General features: G+C 35.6%; 3 protein-coding genes across 3 annotated transcripts; 1 reads left to right on the top strand and 2 right to left on the bottom strand.

Moving 5' to 3' along the window:
- The first annotated feature begins 1,213 nt into the window (after positions 1-1,213).
- On the top strand, positions 1,214-7,077 carry LOC110792989 (lysine histidine transporter-like 2). Its single transcript, XM_021997819.2, has 7 exons — positions 1,214-1,425; positions 3,095-3,481; positions 4,666-5,059; positions 5,415-5,520; positions 6,249-6,340; positions 6,583-6,651; positions 6,730-7,077. Exons 1-7 carry the CDS (start codon positions 1,247-1,249, stop codon positions 6,826-6,828), a joined length of 1,326 nt encoding a protein of 441 aa, XP_021853511.2. The 5' UTR covers positions 1,214-1,246; the 3' UTR covers positions 6,829-7,077.
- A 276-nt stretch (positions 7,078-7,353) lies between these two features.
- LOC110793908 (uncharacterized) lies at positions 7,354-13,999 on the bottom strand. The gene is made up of 2 exons (XM_021998846.2): positions 9,567-13,999; positions 7,354-8,755 (listed from the first exon to the last, which is right to left on the bottom strand). The coding sequence occupies exons 1-2, from the start codon at positions 10,245-10,247 to the stop codon at positions 7,478-7,480; spliced, it is 1,959 nt and encodes a 652-aa protein (XP_021854538.1). The 5' UTR covers positions 10,248-13,999; the 3' UTR covers positions 7,354-7,477.
- LOC110793914 (pentatricopeptide repeat-containing protein At3g04130, mitochondrial) lies at positions 10,084-19,397 on the bottom strand. Its single transcript, XM_021998854.2, has 5 exons — positions 19,306-19,397; positions 17,460-19,067; positions 14,584-14,715; positions 14,014-14,277; positions 10,084-10,221 (listed from the first exon to the last, which is right to left on the bottom strand). Exons 2-3 carry the CDS (start codon positions 19,036-19,038, stop codon positions 14,678-14,680), a joined length of 1,617 nt encoding a protein of 538 aa, XP_021854546.1. The 5' UTR covers positions 19,039-19,067; positions 19,306-19,397; the 3' UTR covers positions 10,084-10,221; positions 14,014-14,277; positions 14,584-14,677.
- Between the last annotated feature and the right edge of the window lie 580 nt (positions 19,398-19,977).

Raw genomic sequence — 19,977 nt, 5'->3', positions numbered from 1 at the left:
ACAAGGGATGTAAAATGTACGGAATATATTGTTCCTTCTCTTAATTTTTTTAATTTTCATTTTATTAGCGGGAATTTAATATTTCGTTGAGCTCAATTCCATAAGTTAATCTAAGTTCCGTTCAATTTAGTTTCATTCAATTTTAAAAATATGGTAAATTATGTTGGAAATGATGCTGGGTTATTTAATATTTCCAATAAAATTAAGCGACGAACATCGGAACAATATCAAATTATCATTCACTACCAAAGTACTTGTATCAAGTAAAATCTTTGTGGATTGTCTTTTAAACGGGGGCAAACGTGATGAGGCGATCTGAGATTTCTTGTTGGAGTTTTAAGCTTGATAATTAAGTATATTAAGTGTCCAGACTTAGCTTGAACTTTGCAATTTGTTGTTCGAGCTTTGTTATATGAGCTTTCAGTTTGTCGTTTCGAGCTCGAGCTTGAACGTGTTTCATTTGAGCTTTGCAAATTATAACAAAATGTTTTTAATTTTATAGAGCTAAACACAAACCTTTGATTCATATACCTTATTCGTTTATCTAACAAGCATAGATTTTTTTTTTTCAAACTCATTTTACCAACAAATTAGCTTTACAAATCTAATTTAGGAAATGTGCAACAATGGTCTAACTAATAGCTTAACATTTATAATATTTGCAAGCAAGTCCCTATAAAAGTATAAAGTATAAACAACTATGAAGAAGACCGATGACGTCATCATTAAAAAAAAATATATATAATGACAAAATGTAACTATTATAATAAAAAAAAATATAATAATTTGATTGGAAATAAAATTAATAGAATATAACTATTTCATAAAGTATACGTACAACACTATTCGCTAATAACTTCATTAATTGGCCTTATATATAAGACAATACTTTATAAGATTTTGTATTTTATTAGTGGATTTCATGTTAACTGTGTTTAAGCGATTGTTGTGGAAATAGTTTGTTTGTTACTTTGTTTTTTGTTAAAAAGTATCTTAACCAACTAAATCAAACGGTTAAAAACCATTTAATCTAAGATAAGGATTCTCCTAGCTAGGGTTAAAAACAAATCGGAATCTAATAGTTTCTTTCTGTTATTATTATCCCTAAAAACCTCACTTCACCAACAAACTACTTCAAACACTTCCATTCTATAAATACCCTAATTAATTAATTAATTAATCTCTAATTACGTTCATTTGTTTCTAATTAATCCCTTCTCTTACTCTCATAGTTAAGCAAAGAAAAATGACGAACGGTCCAGAATCTACTCGACAAGCATCTTCCGAGCAAAGGAACATTGATGATTGGTTGCCTATTTCTTCGAGTAGGAATGCGAAATGGTGGTATTCGACATTCCATAATGTTACCGCCATGGTTGGTGCCGGTGTTCTTAGCCTTCCTTATGCCATGTCCGAGCTTGGATGGTACGTACTATTACCTCCGTTTCATAAAGTTCTTTACGCTTTAAAAAATGTGTCAAAAAAATCAAATTTTTGACCATAAATTCTCACTATTATATCTATCAAAAATTAATAATGAGATATCTTGTTAGATTCGTCTCAAAGTTTATTTTATAAATATTAATTTTTTATAATTTTTTGCCATACACAATTAGATATATTAACGGAGTCGTGCAAACAGTAAGTGTAAAGATTTTTTTTAAAAAGAGGTAGTATTATATAATAATATATTATATAGTGTGACATGAAATTATAATATGGTGTACGTTCATTTGGTATATATATGTACATTATGGTTATTTGTTTTTTACCTTTGAAATAATTTTGATCCGTATGAATCGAGGATATTCACATTAAATTGTAGTTGTCATATACTTCTAAATTTTATTGGTATTATAATCATCACATATTCACATGCTTGTTGATCGAGATTTACCAGGCTCTGAATTATCCCGGTTGCATGTAGAACTACATGGAACCGGTTTGTTTTATACTGTTAAACCCTCGAAAATCACATAATTACAAATTTAAAACACTTTTTACAGTTTTAAAGTACATTGTTACAGATGAAAAGATTTTTTTTGCAAGTGAAAAAAACGGAAGATATATAAATATGTGCTATTAAACAATTAATGTGCTTTTAATTTTTTAAATCGTTAATTAATGTGCTTTTAAATCGTTAAAATGTGCTTTTAAACCGTAAAAAAATGTGTTTTTTTAACCCGGTTGCATATAGAACTACATACAACCGGGTGCAAATTTGTGCATCACTTGCTTGTGTGTGTTGGTGTTTGAAAATTTGAGTTGCAAGCATGTCATTTTGTTGTTTTAGATCTTGCTTAGCTAAATCATATCATATAAATTTATAATTTAGTGAATTTTTTTCTATGGTTGATTGGTGTTGTTGTGTTGAAGTTTACCAGGCTCTAGATCACCAAATACATTTCCATGTGCGTGTTGAAATTTTAAGTTCAGTTCCAATAAGCATGCTATTTTTTCGATTTAGATTATGTTTAGCTAAATCATATTATAACCCTAATTTATTTATTTAGTGAAATTTTTTCTATGTTTGGTGTTGTCGTGTCGAGGTTTACTAGTGCTAGATATTGTGAAACTCAAATTGCCCGATGAATTTACGGGTTCGTTTTTTCGCATATCACATATCAACTAAAAGACAAATAGCTAAAAGACAAAAAAAAAGTACCATTCATGTAAAAAAAGTACCATTCTGTACAAAAAAGTACCATTTGTGTTTAGAAAAGTACCATTTAATTTTTTTTTTTTGTCTTTTTTCCCATTTTGTCTTTTGTTCTGATATGTATTTCCCCATACATATCTGATATGTATTTGTACTTCCTCATGAATTTACAGCGTGCGTATTGGTGTAGAAAATTTGAGTTGCAACTTACAAGCGTGTCATTTTAGTCGACTTAGATCGGATTTAGCTAAATCATATCAAACCCCTAATTTATTTTTGTGAATTTTTCCTGAGACCGTTACCAGATGCACTTACACGTGCATGTTGGTATAAAAAATTCAAGTTCCAAGCATATATTTTTTAGTCGATTTAGACCGTATTTAGCTAAATCATATCACAACCCTAATTTATTTTTGTGCAAATGTTTGTTTTTAGGGGTCCAGGAGTAACAATAATGACATTATCATGGATAATAACCCTATACACCCTATGGCAAATGGTGGAGATGCATGAGATGGTTCCGGGGAAGCGGTTCGACCGGTACCACGAGCTCGGCCAACACGCTTTCGGGGAGAAGCTAGGGTTGTACGTGGTGGTGCCGCAACAACTGGTGGTCGACGTGGGGTCGGATATCGTTTACATGGTCACCGGTGGCAAGTCATTGAAGAAGATACATGACTTACTATGTGTAGATAATTGCAAGCCAATTAAGTTGACTTACTTTATCCTCATGTTTGCTTGTGTTCACCTTGCTATCTCACACCTTCCTAATTTCAACTCTATGTCTGCCATTTCCTTGGCTGCTGCTGTTATGTCATTAAGGTAAATTAATCTTATCCCTACTTAATTAGTCCCCTTTCACCTTTTTTATATGATTATCCATATGAGCGCAATACAAAGTCTTGTAAAACACCGCCTAACGGTCTTCTAAAAATAAAAAATAAAAAATAAAAAATACCGCCACTCACTGACAAACTATTGAGCTGAGCATAGTCGTGAGTGTTAAGTAATCTGATAAGAGACAGTTATGTATATGTTTTTTATTTGTAAAAAAAATGAGATAAATAAATTTGAAATTATAGCATGTGACCTCTAGTATTTTTTCGTTGGAAATGTAACCTCTAAGTAGTTGTAGTCTTTTACGTTTTTATCCCGTTTAAGTTAGTTAGGAGTACTTGTTATTGTTATATACTTATATATACTCCTTTTTCTAAATTAGTGTCTCATTTAGTGAAAAACACGGGTATTAGAAATTGTAGAAAGTGTATAAGAAAAACATTGATTGTGTGTGTTTTTATAGGAAAAGTAGATTATTTTTTTATTGATAAAGTACAAATAAAAATAGACGTGGAAATGAAAAAATGTAGAATGTGTAAGAAAAAACAATCATGATTCATGAAAAATTGAGAAAAGTGTATGTCCAAAAATAAAAACATAGACATTTAAATAGGAACGACCGTTTAGAAATACAAGACATTTATTTAGGAGCGGAAGGAGTAGTGAGATTCTTTATTTTACTTTTTTTCTTAAAAAATCCTCCCTTCGTTCCTAAACAAATGCCTTGTATTTTATTTCCGGCGTTCGCTAATAAGTGTCATGTTTCTATTTTTGGACATATATTTTTCACATTTTTTCATAAATCATGATTGTCTTTTCTCATACATTTATATTTTTTTTACTTTTCCATATCCACATCTACTCTTATTTGTACTTTACCAATAAACAACTATCTATTTATCATTTCTCCAATCATTATTTTTCTTACACACTTTTCAGTTTTCTTAATCATTGTTATAATGGGGACAAAAATAATACCTCAACATTTAAACTATACGAAAGGACCTTCGTCTAGTAGTTAGTAAACTGTCAGATCACATGACACATCACCAAATGACAAAGCTATTAATCTGAATACAATTTTAAACCTAACTAAGTGTCAAATGGTTTGATGAGAGACGAGATTTGTTATGGTAACATTACTAATAAAACTAGTTCATCATACACAGTTATTCAACAATAGCATGGGTAGCATCCCTAGTAAAGGGAGTGCACGAAGATGTAGACTACACCCCAAGAGGCGCAAGCTCAGGCGCAAGGACAATGAACTTCTTCACAGCATTAGGTGACGTGGCATTCGCCTTCGCCGGTCACAACGTCGTGTTAGAGATTCAAGCAACGATGCCGTCGTCACCGGAAAAGCCGTCGAAAGGTCCGATGTGGAAGGGAGTGATGTTAGCCTACGTCGTGGTTGCGCTTTGTTACTTCCCTGTGGCTTGGATTGGTTACCATAGTTTTGGTAACAAGGTTGAAGACAACATTTTACTTAGTTTAGAGAAGCCTGTTTGGCTTATTGTTGTTGCCAATGCCTTTGTTGTTGTCCATGTTATTGGGAGCTATCAGGTAAAATGTCTATATTTCACTTTACAATTACTATTTGCATAAATATTAAGATAAATCTAGAAAATTTAGTTGAATATAGTAAAATATATGGAAAAAGTAGAAAAAATGTGTAAAGAAGTGGACAGGTGGATGAGTGTAAGAAAAAAAAATGAATAAATAAGAAAAAGTGAATGAAAAATTGTAAATATTATGAGGTAAAAAGGTAATTTAGTCATGTTAAAAAATAGAACTAATCCGATTTGATACGTAATATTTAATTTCTCATACTAGTCGTTCTATTTATGATGTCATTTCTACAATATTAGCTAGCATGAACACATATTTTTAATTTTTTCCTTGTACTTTTGATCGCCAGGTATACGCCATGCCGGTGTTCGACATGGTGGAAACTTTCTTGGTGAAAAAGATGAAATTCAAGCCCACCACCACCCTCCGTTTCGTCACTCGCAATTTATACGTTGGTACGTAATATTCATGAACCCCAAGTGAATGTCATCCTTACTAAAAACGACTACTCTATAACGTTATCCTAAATATTCCGTAATTGTGAGTAGGGGTGAAAGTTCGATTTTCGGTTTGGATTAAGGCCCAAACCGAATCCAAAGCGAACTAATTCGGTTTTCATTTTTTGAAACCGAATCCAAACCAAATAACCTTTTTAATCCAAACCAAATCAAACCGTATTTTTAATTTTCATTCCAATCCAAACCATAAAACCGAATTTTCACGGGCCTTTCATTTGGGCCTGTTTTTGGGCCTATATTATACTTGTTTTTAGCCAATTTTCGGGCCTTTATTATACTTTTTAGCCAAGTTCGGTTTATCCGGTTTCAGACTTTTCAATCCAATCCAAACCATAAAACCATTTTTTTTAAAAAATCTCAGTCCAAACCGAACCGAATAGAAAAAAAAACCGAATCGAATTTCTTATTCGGTTCGGTTCGGTTTGGTTTTCGATTTTTTGCTACCAAACTTTCACCCCTCATTGTGAGTTTGTTAATTAATGTTAATAAACCTCAATGAATGACCTATTAACTAAAACGAGTACTCAATATACCAAAAAAATTACAACTTATCTGAATTTATTAGACATAAAATCTTTCTTTTAATATTTTATTTTAAGGGTGAAAAGAGCGCGCCCACAGTTTTATTAGTGGAATTAACTAACTAAATTTATTTTTTGTTTCAGTTTTGACAGCATTCATTGCAATAACCTTCCCTTTCTTTGGTGGTCTTCTTGGATTCTTTGGAGGATTTGCTTTGGCTCCAACAACATATTATGTAAGCTCCAATTAATCCTTTACTCGTTACACCAAATCGATTTAACTTCAAATTAGAAATTTATACTTTTTTCATTTTTAAAAGTAGTTTCAGTCAGGTTGTGGCTAAAATTGAGAAATGATGTACTCTGTCAGTTCACGCAAGATAGATATGTGTGCAATAATAATTTCTACGGAGAACTCTTTTCGTTCGTAAATGGTTACCAATTACTATTGTCTTTGATATTTTTAATTTTTTTGCAGCTTCCTTGTATCATTTGGTTGATTATTTACAAGCCCAAAAAGTTTAGCTTGTCATGGTGGACCAATTGGGTATGCACATCATCTAACTAATGTCTATGACATACTATATATATGTATTAATTTTCAATGTGTTGTTTCTTTTTCCAGTTTTGCATTGTAGTTGGTGTTCTCTTGATGATTTTAGCACCAATTGGAGGGCTAAGGACTATAATCCTTTCCGCCAAGAATTACAGTTTCTATTCATAATTTCCCATAAGAGCGACAATTTCGAGGACCACGACGATGAGCCAACGGCTATGGAAGAGATGGTGAAGATTGCTTTAGGATTTTGATTGTACATAAGTGTATAGTAATTAGAAATAAACCTCTGTTTAGTATGTAGTGGTTTTATTTGAAAATGATTATAAACTAGTTAATTTGCAGAATTTTAATTACCACTGTTTAGTATTTAGTGGTTTTATTTGGAAATGATTATAAACTAGTTAATTTGCAGAATTATAATTTCTATTCAAAATTTCCTAAGAGTTTTCTTCAAGTTACTTGTGCAGGAAAGGGAATGACTTCTTTGCATTTATGTGTATATAAATGATGAACACTCTTATTTATAGATGGATTAAGTCGGTGAGCCATATGTCTAGAAGTTTCATGAATTAACTCCGCTGAAACTTCTAGAATCATCATGGTAAATAATTATGTTATCCATCAAGCTGGTAATCAAGAAATAGTAACAAATGTAATAGTAGATTACCATGTAGGTATAACAAACTCATGTAAGGATGAAAACATAATAATGTATTAATGATTAATGTATTAATGATTAATTAACCACATTATCAACAATAAGAGTTGGAAAGTGTATTATAAGTAAAATTACAACCTATGATTAATTCAATTCTCAGAAGACAAGCTTTCTGCAACTGCTATTTGTTCTTCTGCAAGTAACTGAATCTTCCACAGCCAACCCTTGAGCTCCAAAACAGAAGTACTGATTCATCAAACTCTTATTAAAAGAGCTTACTCTTCTATGCTTATTATCACCCATTAATGATCTTCCACCACTTAATTGCCCGCTAAAAAACGAAGATTTTTCGACACTTTTATCTACTGCAGTTGGGGAAGATGCCAATGACTGAGAAAACGGGGTCGAAGGAGAATACCGAGCCAACGACAAACACGATTTAGGTGGTGTTGCTTGCACCACACCATGCATCAGGCTTGCAGTGAACTTCTCCCTGTCAGAATGGGTTGGAATTGTCCTTGAAAATTTCTGCCTGAGTGGGGTTAGAGTACTGCTGTTATCATCTACATTTCTGCAAACCTTAAATATTCCACCATTGTTATCCCCCTCCATCTTTCTGCAGACCTTAAACATTCCATTATTGGGTGATTCAGGTTGGGTAATCGAGTACATGTCAGTTTTATCAGGTCGTTGAAGGAACCTTAACCACCTCGAAGTTTTCTTGTTGCTGTCTGAGTCAAAATGGGTTGCAGTCGTTACTTCGCTAGAGCAGGAACTGAATCTGCAACTTATCTGGGATTCATCCCCATCTTCATCTTCATCTCCTACTAATGGGAGTAAATCAGCATCTGGTAATCTGAAAGAAGTCCCGGGACTAGTCCCAATGCCCTGAATTCTCAGCTGTCTCGCTATAGCACTTCTTGCAGTATAATCAGAAATCCCACCAGCAGAAGTTAACTGTTTGATTAGTATGTTAGATGTTGTTGTTTTAGGGCATCGTTTGAGGAGATCGAGAGGGGTTAATCCATCATTATCGCGAATATTCAAGTCAATGTAAGGTACCCTCATTAGAAGCTCCACAACATTGCACTGAATATTCTCAGCAACTGCTATGTGCATTGCAGTTTTACCTTCTTCGTTTCTGTTGTTAATGATGTCATTTAAACTGATGATTTTGCCAGTTGTTAGCTGTTTGATGAGCTGGAATTGCTGGTCGATTTGGTGGAAACCAGGGGACCGGAAACCGGCCACTGCCATGTGTAGAAATGTGTTTCCGTCGTTGTTTGTTGATGCGGTTACTGAGGGCGCTTCACGGGCTAAAACCTCCACTACAGCAGAGTATCCTCTGTATGCAGCAATATGTAATGCTGTATTCCCTTGATCATCAGTAGAGTCGATGATGTTCTTATATGTTGTTATTAAACTCTTGACCACCTGCATCCCAGATCAATTAGGTTAATGAGATAATTAACCACGAGTAATTCTCAATCGCAATGCAGCAAGCAAGCTTCAAGCATGCTTGATGGATTTTCGAGTTTTTTCAGCTTAGACTCTGTTCCGTTCACCTTATTTCCACTATAATAAGTCAATTAAGCTCAGATAAGATAAGTTCAGAAAAAATAAGGGCTACCCAAGTGCAATTTATAACTAAAATATGTTTGTATAAGTTCTAATAAGTTTGGATAAGATACATTTAGGAAAAATAAGTGAAAATCAGGGGAATAGAACACACCCTTAGTGTAGTATACCCTCCAACTTATATCATTTTGCACGTTTTCCTTTATCAAGTGTCCCTAGAATTATTTGCACACTCGTATTTTCGAGTAAACTTTCTCTTCTCTCTCTCGGACCCTACTTAATTCCCCCTCTATACCCTATTCTTTATCTCCATGCCACAGGCAAAGTGCAAAAGTAAATGCGTGGGGAGTACTTAATCATCCTAATAAAGGTTGGACAAGAATATGACTTGCAAAGAACAACAACGGGATCCATACTAGCCTACTAGGCGGTGCTTGTAAAATCGGAATGCAGTGAACAATAGACACAAAGATCGGACCCTAGGCCGGACAAACATGCCGTATTCAACATCCATTAAGATATTCTTGACAAATTCAAGAACCAAAGTAAAGTAAAAACAAATCCAAATCTAGTAAAACAGAGAATATTCTTGAGATTTAGTATATATAGATTAGTATTTCTGAGAAAAAAACAGACAAAATTGCAGAAAGAGTTCTTAGTGTCTTACCTGAAGCTGGCCTCTAACAGAAGCAGAATGCAAAATGGTGGAACCTTGACCATCTCTATAACCCAAAACATCAGAACAATCCAACAAAAGCTCATCGAGAACCTCTAAATTCCCTCCCCGAGCAGCAACGTGAACTGCTCTGTTCATCATCTCCGCTACAAAACCTTCCCCACTCCCTTTATTCACATTCATAGCAGAATCAAGCAATACCCTAAAAACCTCGGAATTCTTGCTCCGAGCAGCGGCGTAAAGAATATCAGTAACACCATACTCGCCTTCTCCGAACACGAGGAGTGGATCTCTCTCAAGCAAGTCCTTTACAAACACCATATCCCCGGCTGAGGCAGCAGTGTAGAGTAGCCACCCACCATAGCCTGCCCTCATCAGAGAGTTTGGCTGCAGTCCATTCCCATGTCTAGGCTCACAGTCCATTAGTAGGGCCCGGGCTACACGGGCCCTACAATGGGCTACGTCATTGCGAGGGCTGGTGTCCTCCCAGACAGTCTCGAGGCGGTGGGTACGTCGGAGGGAGGTGAGTTTAATGAGGAGGTCAGGGTCAATGCGGAGGAGTTCTTTGACTAAGTCGCAAAGGCCGTTGGCTGCTGCCCAATCTATAGGGGTTGCATACCACCATTGGTCTCCTGAACTCTCCCAACTAAGAGGGAAGTATGAGGCAGCCATTTTGTTTTATTACCAAGAAAGAGTTGCTAGAATTCAGACACAAAACAACAGGAAGAAGAAAGAAGGAAAGAAAGGGATATAGATATGATATACAACCACAAAGGGGAGCAATTTATGAAACAGCAAAGTGGTATTATTATTATTATTATTATTATTATTATTATTATTATTATTATTTTTTCGGTGTAGGACAAATGATATAGACGGGATTCTATACTAGAACAACGCAAAAAGTGGTATAGTAACAACTTCATACAAGCATTTTGTTGCTGAAACTTTATACCAAGAACAGAAAAAGGTAAGTTTTAAGATTCTCTGATGCCTGAAAATGACAGTGAACTGTGGAGTGTGGACTCTGTGAGACAGTGAGAGTAAGAAAAAAAGAATGAAATTTAGTGGGTCCCAACAATATGAATCCGATTATTTCACGAGGGAGAAAGTTAAAGGTAAGTCTAAAGCTTCCAAGAAACAACTGTATATAATGGTCAGATCTAGATTTTATTTATTTATTATTAAATAATGTTTCTTTCTTTAAAGAAAAAACATGTTATTGTTCAAGGACAGAACTGAACACACCTAACTTTGTTGAATCCCTATGTCAACCGAATTTATACTACACCTTATGTTATTATTGGTTAATTGAATTCCTTGGACCCCAGTAGTCTAGCTTGTTTGGCTGAGCCGGGTTGACCAATGCAAGGTTTCGATCTAATAAGATATTTTCCTTACCCATTTTTTAGTTCGCCTTTCGCCGTTAAACTAAAATTCACAATTTGTCATTTCAAATTTTGAGTCACCCTAAAGCAAAGTACTTCTATGGTAGTTCTATCATATTCAGCTTCGGTACTAGGCCATTTTCTCACCTATTCACAAAAATAAAAGCTCAATCTGAAATTCCACACAAAAGAAAAAAATATATAAAAAAATAAGGGAATTATACTTGTTCTCGGGTAAATCTAGAGGCCTAGAGTTAGGTATATCCAAGCCAAGGGTGACTTTAATTCACTTTATCCGTTTTAAGGAGCAAAACTGGTTAAATAAGCAAAAAAACCACACCCTTAGATAAAACATCTAACCCGGGAACAAGATGGAGGTTCTCGTTCAATGTACCAAAAGAATGTAAAACAAAGATCAACCAATGCGGCAGGATAGAGCAACTCAATAATTGAAATAATATGATGATATAATAATAACAATAATAATGCTACAGTATTATAAAACAAGCAGGAACTTTAAATTTTGTCTGGTTTAAAGAGAATCTAATGTAGAAGAGCAATTATTTTGGTAGGAAAAGTAATTATTAAGGGATTATTATTTTTTCATTATGCTGATCCAATAAAAAGGACCCATATTGAATTGGCTAAGTGGGGCCCACATTGCACATGGTACCCTCCAAGTAGGAGAGAGAAAATGGAACAGTTTTTATCAATCCCTTTGTTTCTATCTTGGTGTCCTATCATTTGTTAGAGAATTAGTGAATATAGTGTGCCCTTGGATCTGATCAACAGAATTGATTCCTCATCTTTTTCTTTTTCTGTATTTTTCAACCTTACCAAACAAGCCTCATGTGACAAAACACATTCCAAATCTCAGATACAATATGAAAAATATGCAGGTATCCTATGCAATAAGTTTCATCTAGGGTATCGAATCTCGGCTGCATCACGGTATGCAAAGACTTTTAAGCTTACTACATGACCGGGAAAGTGGTTCCACGACCATTATCGTGATCATGACTGCTTCCGGGATTAAATCCCTGGTTCTGTCATACCGGAGTTTAGGGAGGTCGAAATAAACGTAATAATAATATATTTATTACGTAAGGAAAAAGGAAAAAAAAAACAGATCTCAGTGTACTAGAAAAATCTGAAGTCTGACACTAAGCCACCGACTAAACCAAAATCTTAAAGCCATACCCAGAAACTTAATGGCAAACATGATGCAGTACTAGAAGAATGACACAAATTTCAGATACACCATTTGTTGTTGATGGAAATACATACCATTTCCATTGACTCTGCAATAAATCTAGCCATTGAGGGCCTACATGAATAAAAAGGCCGTACCCAATACATAAGGCTTCTCCTATCATGGGCCTACATGAATATTTAACAGAAAACGAAAAATGCTAGAAGCTGAAAAATGTGTTGAGAAAAGAAAAAATAGACAACTACCCAAAATTGAGATGTAAGCTAGTGAGGGTATGGACTATGGATTTCTGTTCTATAAAATCTACTTTATACATAATTATCGTAACCGAGATCACAAGACGACAATGATAATAGATAAGTAGAAAACGCTTGGGAATGACGAGCCTATTACTGTATGGACTTATGACCTCTATAGTTGAAAGAAACACTTGATAGAAAAGAGCGAAAAGACTGATATCTACCAGCACCTCAACCAATCAAGTTACATAAGGTTGAAAATTGGATAGAGTGAACTAATTATCATTTATCAGGACATCATTATCATGTTTAATTACAATTCTCTACTACTCACATGGGCATTATGCATGGAAAACAGTTTTTCAATAAGTTTTGATTGGTAAAGTTATAGATCTGCATTATTTTCAGGAGGTTCTAACAGGTCCCTGATTGGCATTCCTAGGAAAACCAAGGCATATTGCACATAATAGATGGTCATCGGGTTACATCAGATTGTTCGGACCAATGTAGATTCAGGTCAAATTCTGTTTGGGCTATCATTCGGGTGATAAGTCATTCAACTTGATTTTGGTTCAACTAAGTCAAATTCAGGTCTACTCTCAATTAGCTTTGACTTTTGAGTGAAAAATCAGTCAGTGTTGCTCACACTTTTTGAGTTGTGTCGGTTGGAATCTGATCACTTTTGGTTTGGGTCAAAATTATTGGTATAGTTCAGGTTTGAATCGGATGAATCAATGACGGGTATTGCAGGTTGGACAAGTTTGTAAAGTAAAGATTTCTCTTTCATTTCCCCGCATTGTTTTAAAAGAAAAGATAAAAGAAAGATTGAATAACCATTCTCTTCCGTTATGAGAACACCTGAAGACAAAGTCCAAGCATTAAAGATTGAATGGATTATCCCAGTGTTACCTAAGTTCTGGTACGCGGTACAGGTACGGGAACAAAATTCACTCTAGTTTTTTTTGTTAAATCATTAGCCTAAAAGTGTACTACTGTACAATGTACCAATTTGCACGTTTGGGGTCGTGGACTCGTGGTTCGTGTAGGGGGTAGTGAATTAGGTAACAGCGGAATATCCAGGCAGAAAAGCAGGAGATTGACTGTTGGGGCCTTAGGGGAGTTGAATTTGCTAGAACATATGTCCTCTGGCACCAAGCTTATCTACCAAATAGATAAGAAGATAAGAAAATTTAAGGCAGGCAATCTCTGAAATATTAATACATAAATTTCGATCAAATATCATCACCCAAAAGACAATGCATAAACTAGTTGAGGTTACACTATACAGTCACAACGCTTATGCTACAAAACTAAGGCTACAGTTCGCAACAGTAGCTTAAAGGAATCCTATAACCAACCAATTGGGTTTTTGGAGTCCACAAGATGTCAGTGGACAACAAATCATTTGGAGAAGAAATCATGCTATGAAACAGTTACAAAGAAAGGTATTAAAAACCCGAGAATCGACAGTTATGCTAGGAATGCTACATTAAAAGAGGTTCATCTAAAGGTTACTCTATATACCTAGAAAGACATATCATTGAAAGCAAAATGCATGGTTTTAAAGCAAAAGAGTTTAAATGAATTTTAAAGAATACCTTTGCAGTATTTTCAAGACCTGTGTCTGCACGATTATGCTTGCAATCAGCTTTAACAGTCATCAGAATAATTTGAAATCTCCCCCTTCTCCTTTGTATGTTCTAATTAATGTAACAAAAGATACTCAAACCATTTTGGACTCACAGCCTATGTCCCTCAAGGGCAAGCCCCCCAGTTCCCTTGTCGACCTTCTTTCTTTCAAACAACATAAATTGTTTCAGAAGTGATATCGAAAGCAAATTTCAGGTTCCACTCTACTGCATCTGCAACACAAGACAGTCTGAAGTTTAAACTCAGTTGAACAATTGGTCGTTGGCAAAACATATTGTACTTCCTAGGAGTCCAAAACATATTGAATCCTGTTCTACCGAGGTTCGACAACATTTTCGTGTGACCCACTCCCAATGAATTATTAGCTCATATACATATCAATGGAAGGATTACTACTAGAAACACAGAGTTTAGAGGCAGTAATTCTCAAGTCAGAAACCAACTACATAAGACACATGGAATGATGCAATCTACTAAAAAGCTCCAAGGGAAGTTATCAATGCATGGGGGAATCTTACAAGGCATTGTTGGCATTGATTATATCACCCCCATCACCGGTACAGACCGATGTTACAACCTTGTGCAACATGATGGGTATCAAAGTCCTGGCAGCTATGATCCTTCAGCAGACTCAATGCTTGTTCTGGAAACTGATATGTAATAAAGAGAAAATCAATCAGCATCCAATATACAGAAGTTTGAATATTTATACAGAAGATTAAAAGCACTTGAGATCTGTAGCAAAAATTAAAAGCTAAAAAGGGCAAAAATGTACTCAACTTTAAGATAGCATAAATACAATAAAAGAAATCTAGAATTATGGGAGTTTGGTGGGTTTTGTCAGAGATTTTGGGTACATTGCCATCCATGATCCAAGTGCGTAGAGAAGATACCATGCAATATGAGGAAATTTCTTACGGCTATAGGAAACTTCCCTTCAATAATGTTTAGAATTTCTAGCTTTTCTACCGTCTTCCATATAAGAGTATGTGCATTGGTTCATAACTCTTCAAAGGGTTCTCCCTATCTCTACAAAATACCATCAAAATAACATCCCTAAAAGCCCCAACAATGGCAAGTGTCTCTCCATGTACATACACCTAATTGTGGTCCCATTAAAAAATGAGTCACAGACACATGTCATGCAATGGTAGATGCTAGTTCTCCGAGAAAAAATTAAGTGGCTCTTGGCGAAGAGCCACCCTTACGTGGCTCTCCATGGAGAGCTACTCAAGAGGCAATCAAGATCCCCACACGCAAGTTGGGACATTGGATTATTAATTTACCAATGGAGCCTGAAACTTGTATATTGTAGTTCTCCTGTTTTACGCACATTATAGCTCCTGTCCTAGAAACAGTTAAGAATGCATATAAGTAGTCATAAAAAATTTCTACTAGAACCATGTATATTTTGAAAGCTCTGATACTCAGGTCGAAAATCAGAAGCAACAAGTCAACAACACATGGCATGCAATTTACACATAAACTTTAGGAAGTACACATACAGGTGAATATCACGGAGAACTATTGGCATTGGTAGAATCACCAAATCACCATGCCGGACAAGCAAAGCCCATACCAATCGTCCCAGGTATTGAAAGCATTAATATCCTGACAGATCTAATCAATTGATAACATGCTTGTCTGAGAACAAATCAAGAGAAAGTTAACCACTACCCTATTTAAAGACTCTGAAAACAGCACCTTCAGATAGGCAAAAGAAATTGTACTAGCTAAAAAGCAAGAAGTGCATCATAAAACACAGCACGTAGACAATGAAATCAACTAGACTTATGTCCTGAGAGAGAGTCCAACAAACAGGAGAACAAGACTTAAGAACTTCCTCAAGGGTAATTGATCTTGGATACACTGTTATCTACAATCTATGGTCTCTTATCCATTGCGCGACCAAAGGACGTTTCCATTTAGCTTCAGCCAAGATCTTGGTTGACTCCAAAACAACACATAATATTAGTTACATGCTTTAAATGGGTTTTTTTGGACGTTTTTGTTCTGCTGTCATCAATGATTCTAATGTCCACCTTAGGCAATCCTAGGAGACTGTTTCCGACTCTATGAGACGTCCTTCCAGTATTATCAAGATTTTCCATCACCTGCTAGATTAGTTCTTGCAGATATACACAGCCTTTTCCAAGGATAATCAACATTAGTTCAGGGTCAGTCTCATGTCTTGATGACTATCAGGATTTTGAAAATAAATTATGGTATGTGTAATGATGTAATCCATGTAGTTTTTCTTAGAACTACTGCCAAGCCCCCAAAAGACTTAAACTCATGATTTCTTCAAAATAGGTATTATCAAGGCGCCTTCTAGTATGGTGTCAACAATGGGGATCAAGCAACCAGGTACTCTAAGAGAATTCCCTCTAGTGTTCGGCCCAAGTGGCTTTACATTTGACAAGTATGAGTTTTAACATTTAGAATGGGTTTTGGGGAGACTTCTCCAATATTCCATTGAAATTTTCCATATGCCTACGACTAATGTCAAAATCTCTTAAATTATGACTTTGTTGTATTGGCTAAGTGCAACAATACTAGGTCTAAAGGTCAAGGTGGCCATTTCAACAATTCACTTCGGATTTTATCAAGTGTCCTTGGTCATAGACTGAGCTAAAATATTCATAAATGCATTAAATGGGCAAATTTTCGTTTGGGACAAGGTGTATGGTTAAATCACATCATTCATATGCGGTTCTAAATTCTGGTAAGGACTAACAGACCGAGGACAACCTGCAAGGATGAAACCATAGGAGGCTACTAATAGTTGCGAGAGACATCCTCCAAAACGTATTCAAGTTTAACGCCGCATAGGATTTCAGGGGCATGAATTTTGGCCTTCACAATGAACAATTAATTATTGTTTTATCATCTATGGCAGTGTCAGCCATTACTTAGGGACCTGAAGAGGATGCCCTGGTTTTTATTAAGATATTTCGTGTCTTCTTAAGGATTTTACAAGCATGAGTTATAACCATCAAAACTGACTTCTGCTTGGTATTTTTCATAATCTTCTCACTGGCATTGACAGTACCATACTGCTATCGAGGTCTAGACTCTAGACCATTTCTTTATCCCAAAATATCCAATCCCCTGCTACACTTTTCTCATAAGAGATTCCTCACACGTAATTACGTAAATAAGGGTAAACATTGAACAGCTGCAAATATTCTATTGTTTAAGCACTTAACACAGAAAATTGAACTCTTCACAAACTCAAGTCTCTATAAAGAAAAGGTAATCTATAAAAGGAAGAAACAAATAATTAATGGGTTGCACAATATAGAGGTTTCTACAAGTTATGGGCCACATAACGTAGAAGTTTCAGAACTGTGCGACACAATAACGAGAAGGGATTAATATTGACTCTGCTAACCTGAAAATTTTTGTGGAAAAGAAGCTTTCAAGTTATTGAAGTACAGCTCAACTTTTTCAACAGCAGCATACATGTTCTTCTCTTTAACTTGATCTAGAAGCAGACGGCATGTTTGATACCTTGGTGTCACATCCTTACCTACCATTTCCTCAAATACACGGAAGGCCCACTCACACTTGTCCACTCTACAGAGACCATGAATCAAAAGTGAATATGTTGAATCATCAAGACTAAGATGATGCTTGATAGCCATATCATCCAGTAGTTTGCTCAAGCAACTATCCAGCATCCCCAATCTGAAGCACGCTTTTAGCAAAGGATAGAATGTCTGAAGATCAGGCTTACAAAGTGCAGCCTTTTCCATGTCATCTAGAATGTTGAAAGCCATCTCTTCTTGGCCATTACGACAAAACATACCAATTAATGTATTGTAGGTCGAAGTGCTAGGATGAACACCATTATTAGGCATCTCTACCTTAAAGATATTAAAGGCTTCCGTTATGCGTTGAGCTTTTCCAAGGGTATGGATCAATGCATTATAAAACTGAACGTCAAGTTCGCATCCAGCCAATTTAGCTCTGTCAGCTATTTGTAGTGCATCTTCAAGTTTGTCCGCCTTTGACAACGAAGACATTATAGTTGTGTAAGTAACAACACTGGGTTTGCATCCCTGAGATTCCATCATCTCAAGTAACTCAAAAGTCTTATTCCAATTAGACAGTCGGCAGTAAGTCTGAATGATAGTTGAATAGCTTATCACACAGGGCCTAAATCCATGCCCTTTCATTTCTTGGAGCGTCCAATATGCTTCTTCAACCCGTTTGATTTTGCACCAACCATGAACGAATATATTAAACGTGTGCACAGTCGGCAAGATATGAGATTTAAGCTCCAAAAAGATCGCACGAGCCATCTGTACTTGACTCTCTTTGCAAAGTGTATCAAGCAACAGATTCATAGACTCTGCATTCTTCTTCAAACCAAAAGTACCCAACTCATCAAATGTCCTCACAGCATCACTCCACCTACGCGCACCAGCAAACCTTCTCATTACAATAGCCATAGTTCTAAGGGTAACCAATTCCCTCTCAAGCATTTCACCCATCAACCCGCTCATCTTATCAAACTGCCTCGCCTTTCCTAATATGTCTACCATTGAATCATATGCTTCAGGCAAGTGCTCAAAGTTAGGACGCGATTCAGTCCATCTAAAAACACCTAATGCCGATTTCCAGTCGTCTTTGAACCGATGAAGCAATGAATCGACAAGGGCATGACTTACACTAATTCCCTCACAAACTTCATCATTCACCAAATAACTCAAAATCTCATCCTCACTACTACCAACATGAACCTTGTTAACAACTAATTGAAGCTCAGATGATTCTATAGGGTTTTTAAATTGGCTAGTTCCCAAAGGCGAATATGTGGAAAATTTTGCATACCCATAACCCTTACCACAAACAACATTACGAAAATGCAAAGGTACTGATGCAATCAGAAGTTTTAAAACCCTTTCATTCAAACAATTTCTGACAAGGGTTTTCAACAAAAGATGCTGCATTGAATAAGAAATCATTTACAGGGCCAATTACAGTCACCTGCACCCTAAAAACAGAGAAAAAATAAATCAAGAACTCATTTTTGTACCTGGGTTATTCAAAAAATCTCCATTTATCAAATACCCACGAATTAATTTGTCAAATTTCAGTGGGAAATAGAATTAAAATTGGGTGACATCATAAAAAATTCAATGGTTTCTATCGAAAAGAGCAACAAGATTACAACTTTGTTCATGGGAAGAAAGGAATTAGACTATGCGACTGATTTTGAGGAAAGAAATTACCTGAACTTCGTTTGCTGTGTTTGGCGCTGTTTCAAGACTGATGAGCAAAATGTTTTTGAAGGGGAGGAGAGATAATAATAAGAACAGTTATGAACTTCTGTTATTGTAGTTTGTACTTTGTAGTGCTCCTCTCTTGATTCTTGAAGTCCGTGGCCCAAAACTAAACATGTGGTCTTTTAAAGGTGGCCCGTGGCCCAACTTTGATCACCCAGAAAACAATCGAGGATTCGTTTCGGGTAAACGGGTCATGTTCATGATTATTTTTGGGTCGTGCTTAAAAATTAAAAATTATGTAAAATAAGACTTGTACCATTTGTGTATGAATGAAACACAATCGATACAAGTTACAAATAGATGGGGGGATTTGAATTTGTAACCACTAAGGGTAAGGCGACAAATAATGTAGACGGGATTCGATCTCAGGTCTTGAATACCATCCCTTCAAGACTTAACCAACTAAACTAGTTGACATTCACCTGAATCGCAGCTAGTTACAAAGTTCAGTATACAAGAAATCAAATCAAAATTAGGACAGAATTGTTTGGCTTGAGATTTTTCAAAGGCGGAATGTTAACAATTGAGAACAGTAGTCTTAGTTAGACGATTTAATTTAGGATTGTACTCCGTAATTATTAATTGTAAGACTTAAGTGACGATTATTTGTGAAATAAC

The sequence above is a fragment of the Spinacia oleracea genome, chromosome 1 (assembly GCF_020520425.1).
Source record: "Spinacia oleracea cultivar Varoflay chromosome 1, BTI_SOV_V1, whole genome shotgun sequence".
Taxonomy (NCBI): domain Eukaryota; kingdom Viridiplantae; phylum Streptophyta; class Magnoliopsida; order Caryophyllales; family Amaranthaceae; genus Spinacia; species Spinacia oleracea.
This window is presented reverse-complemented; position numbering and strand designations above follow the sequence as displayed.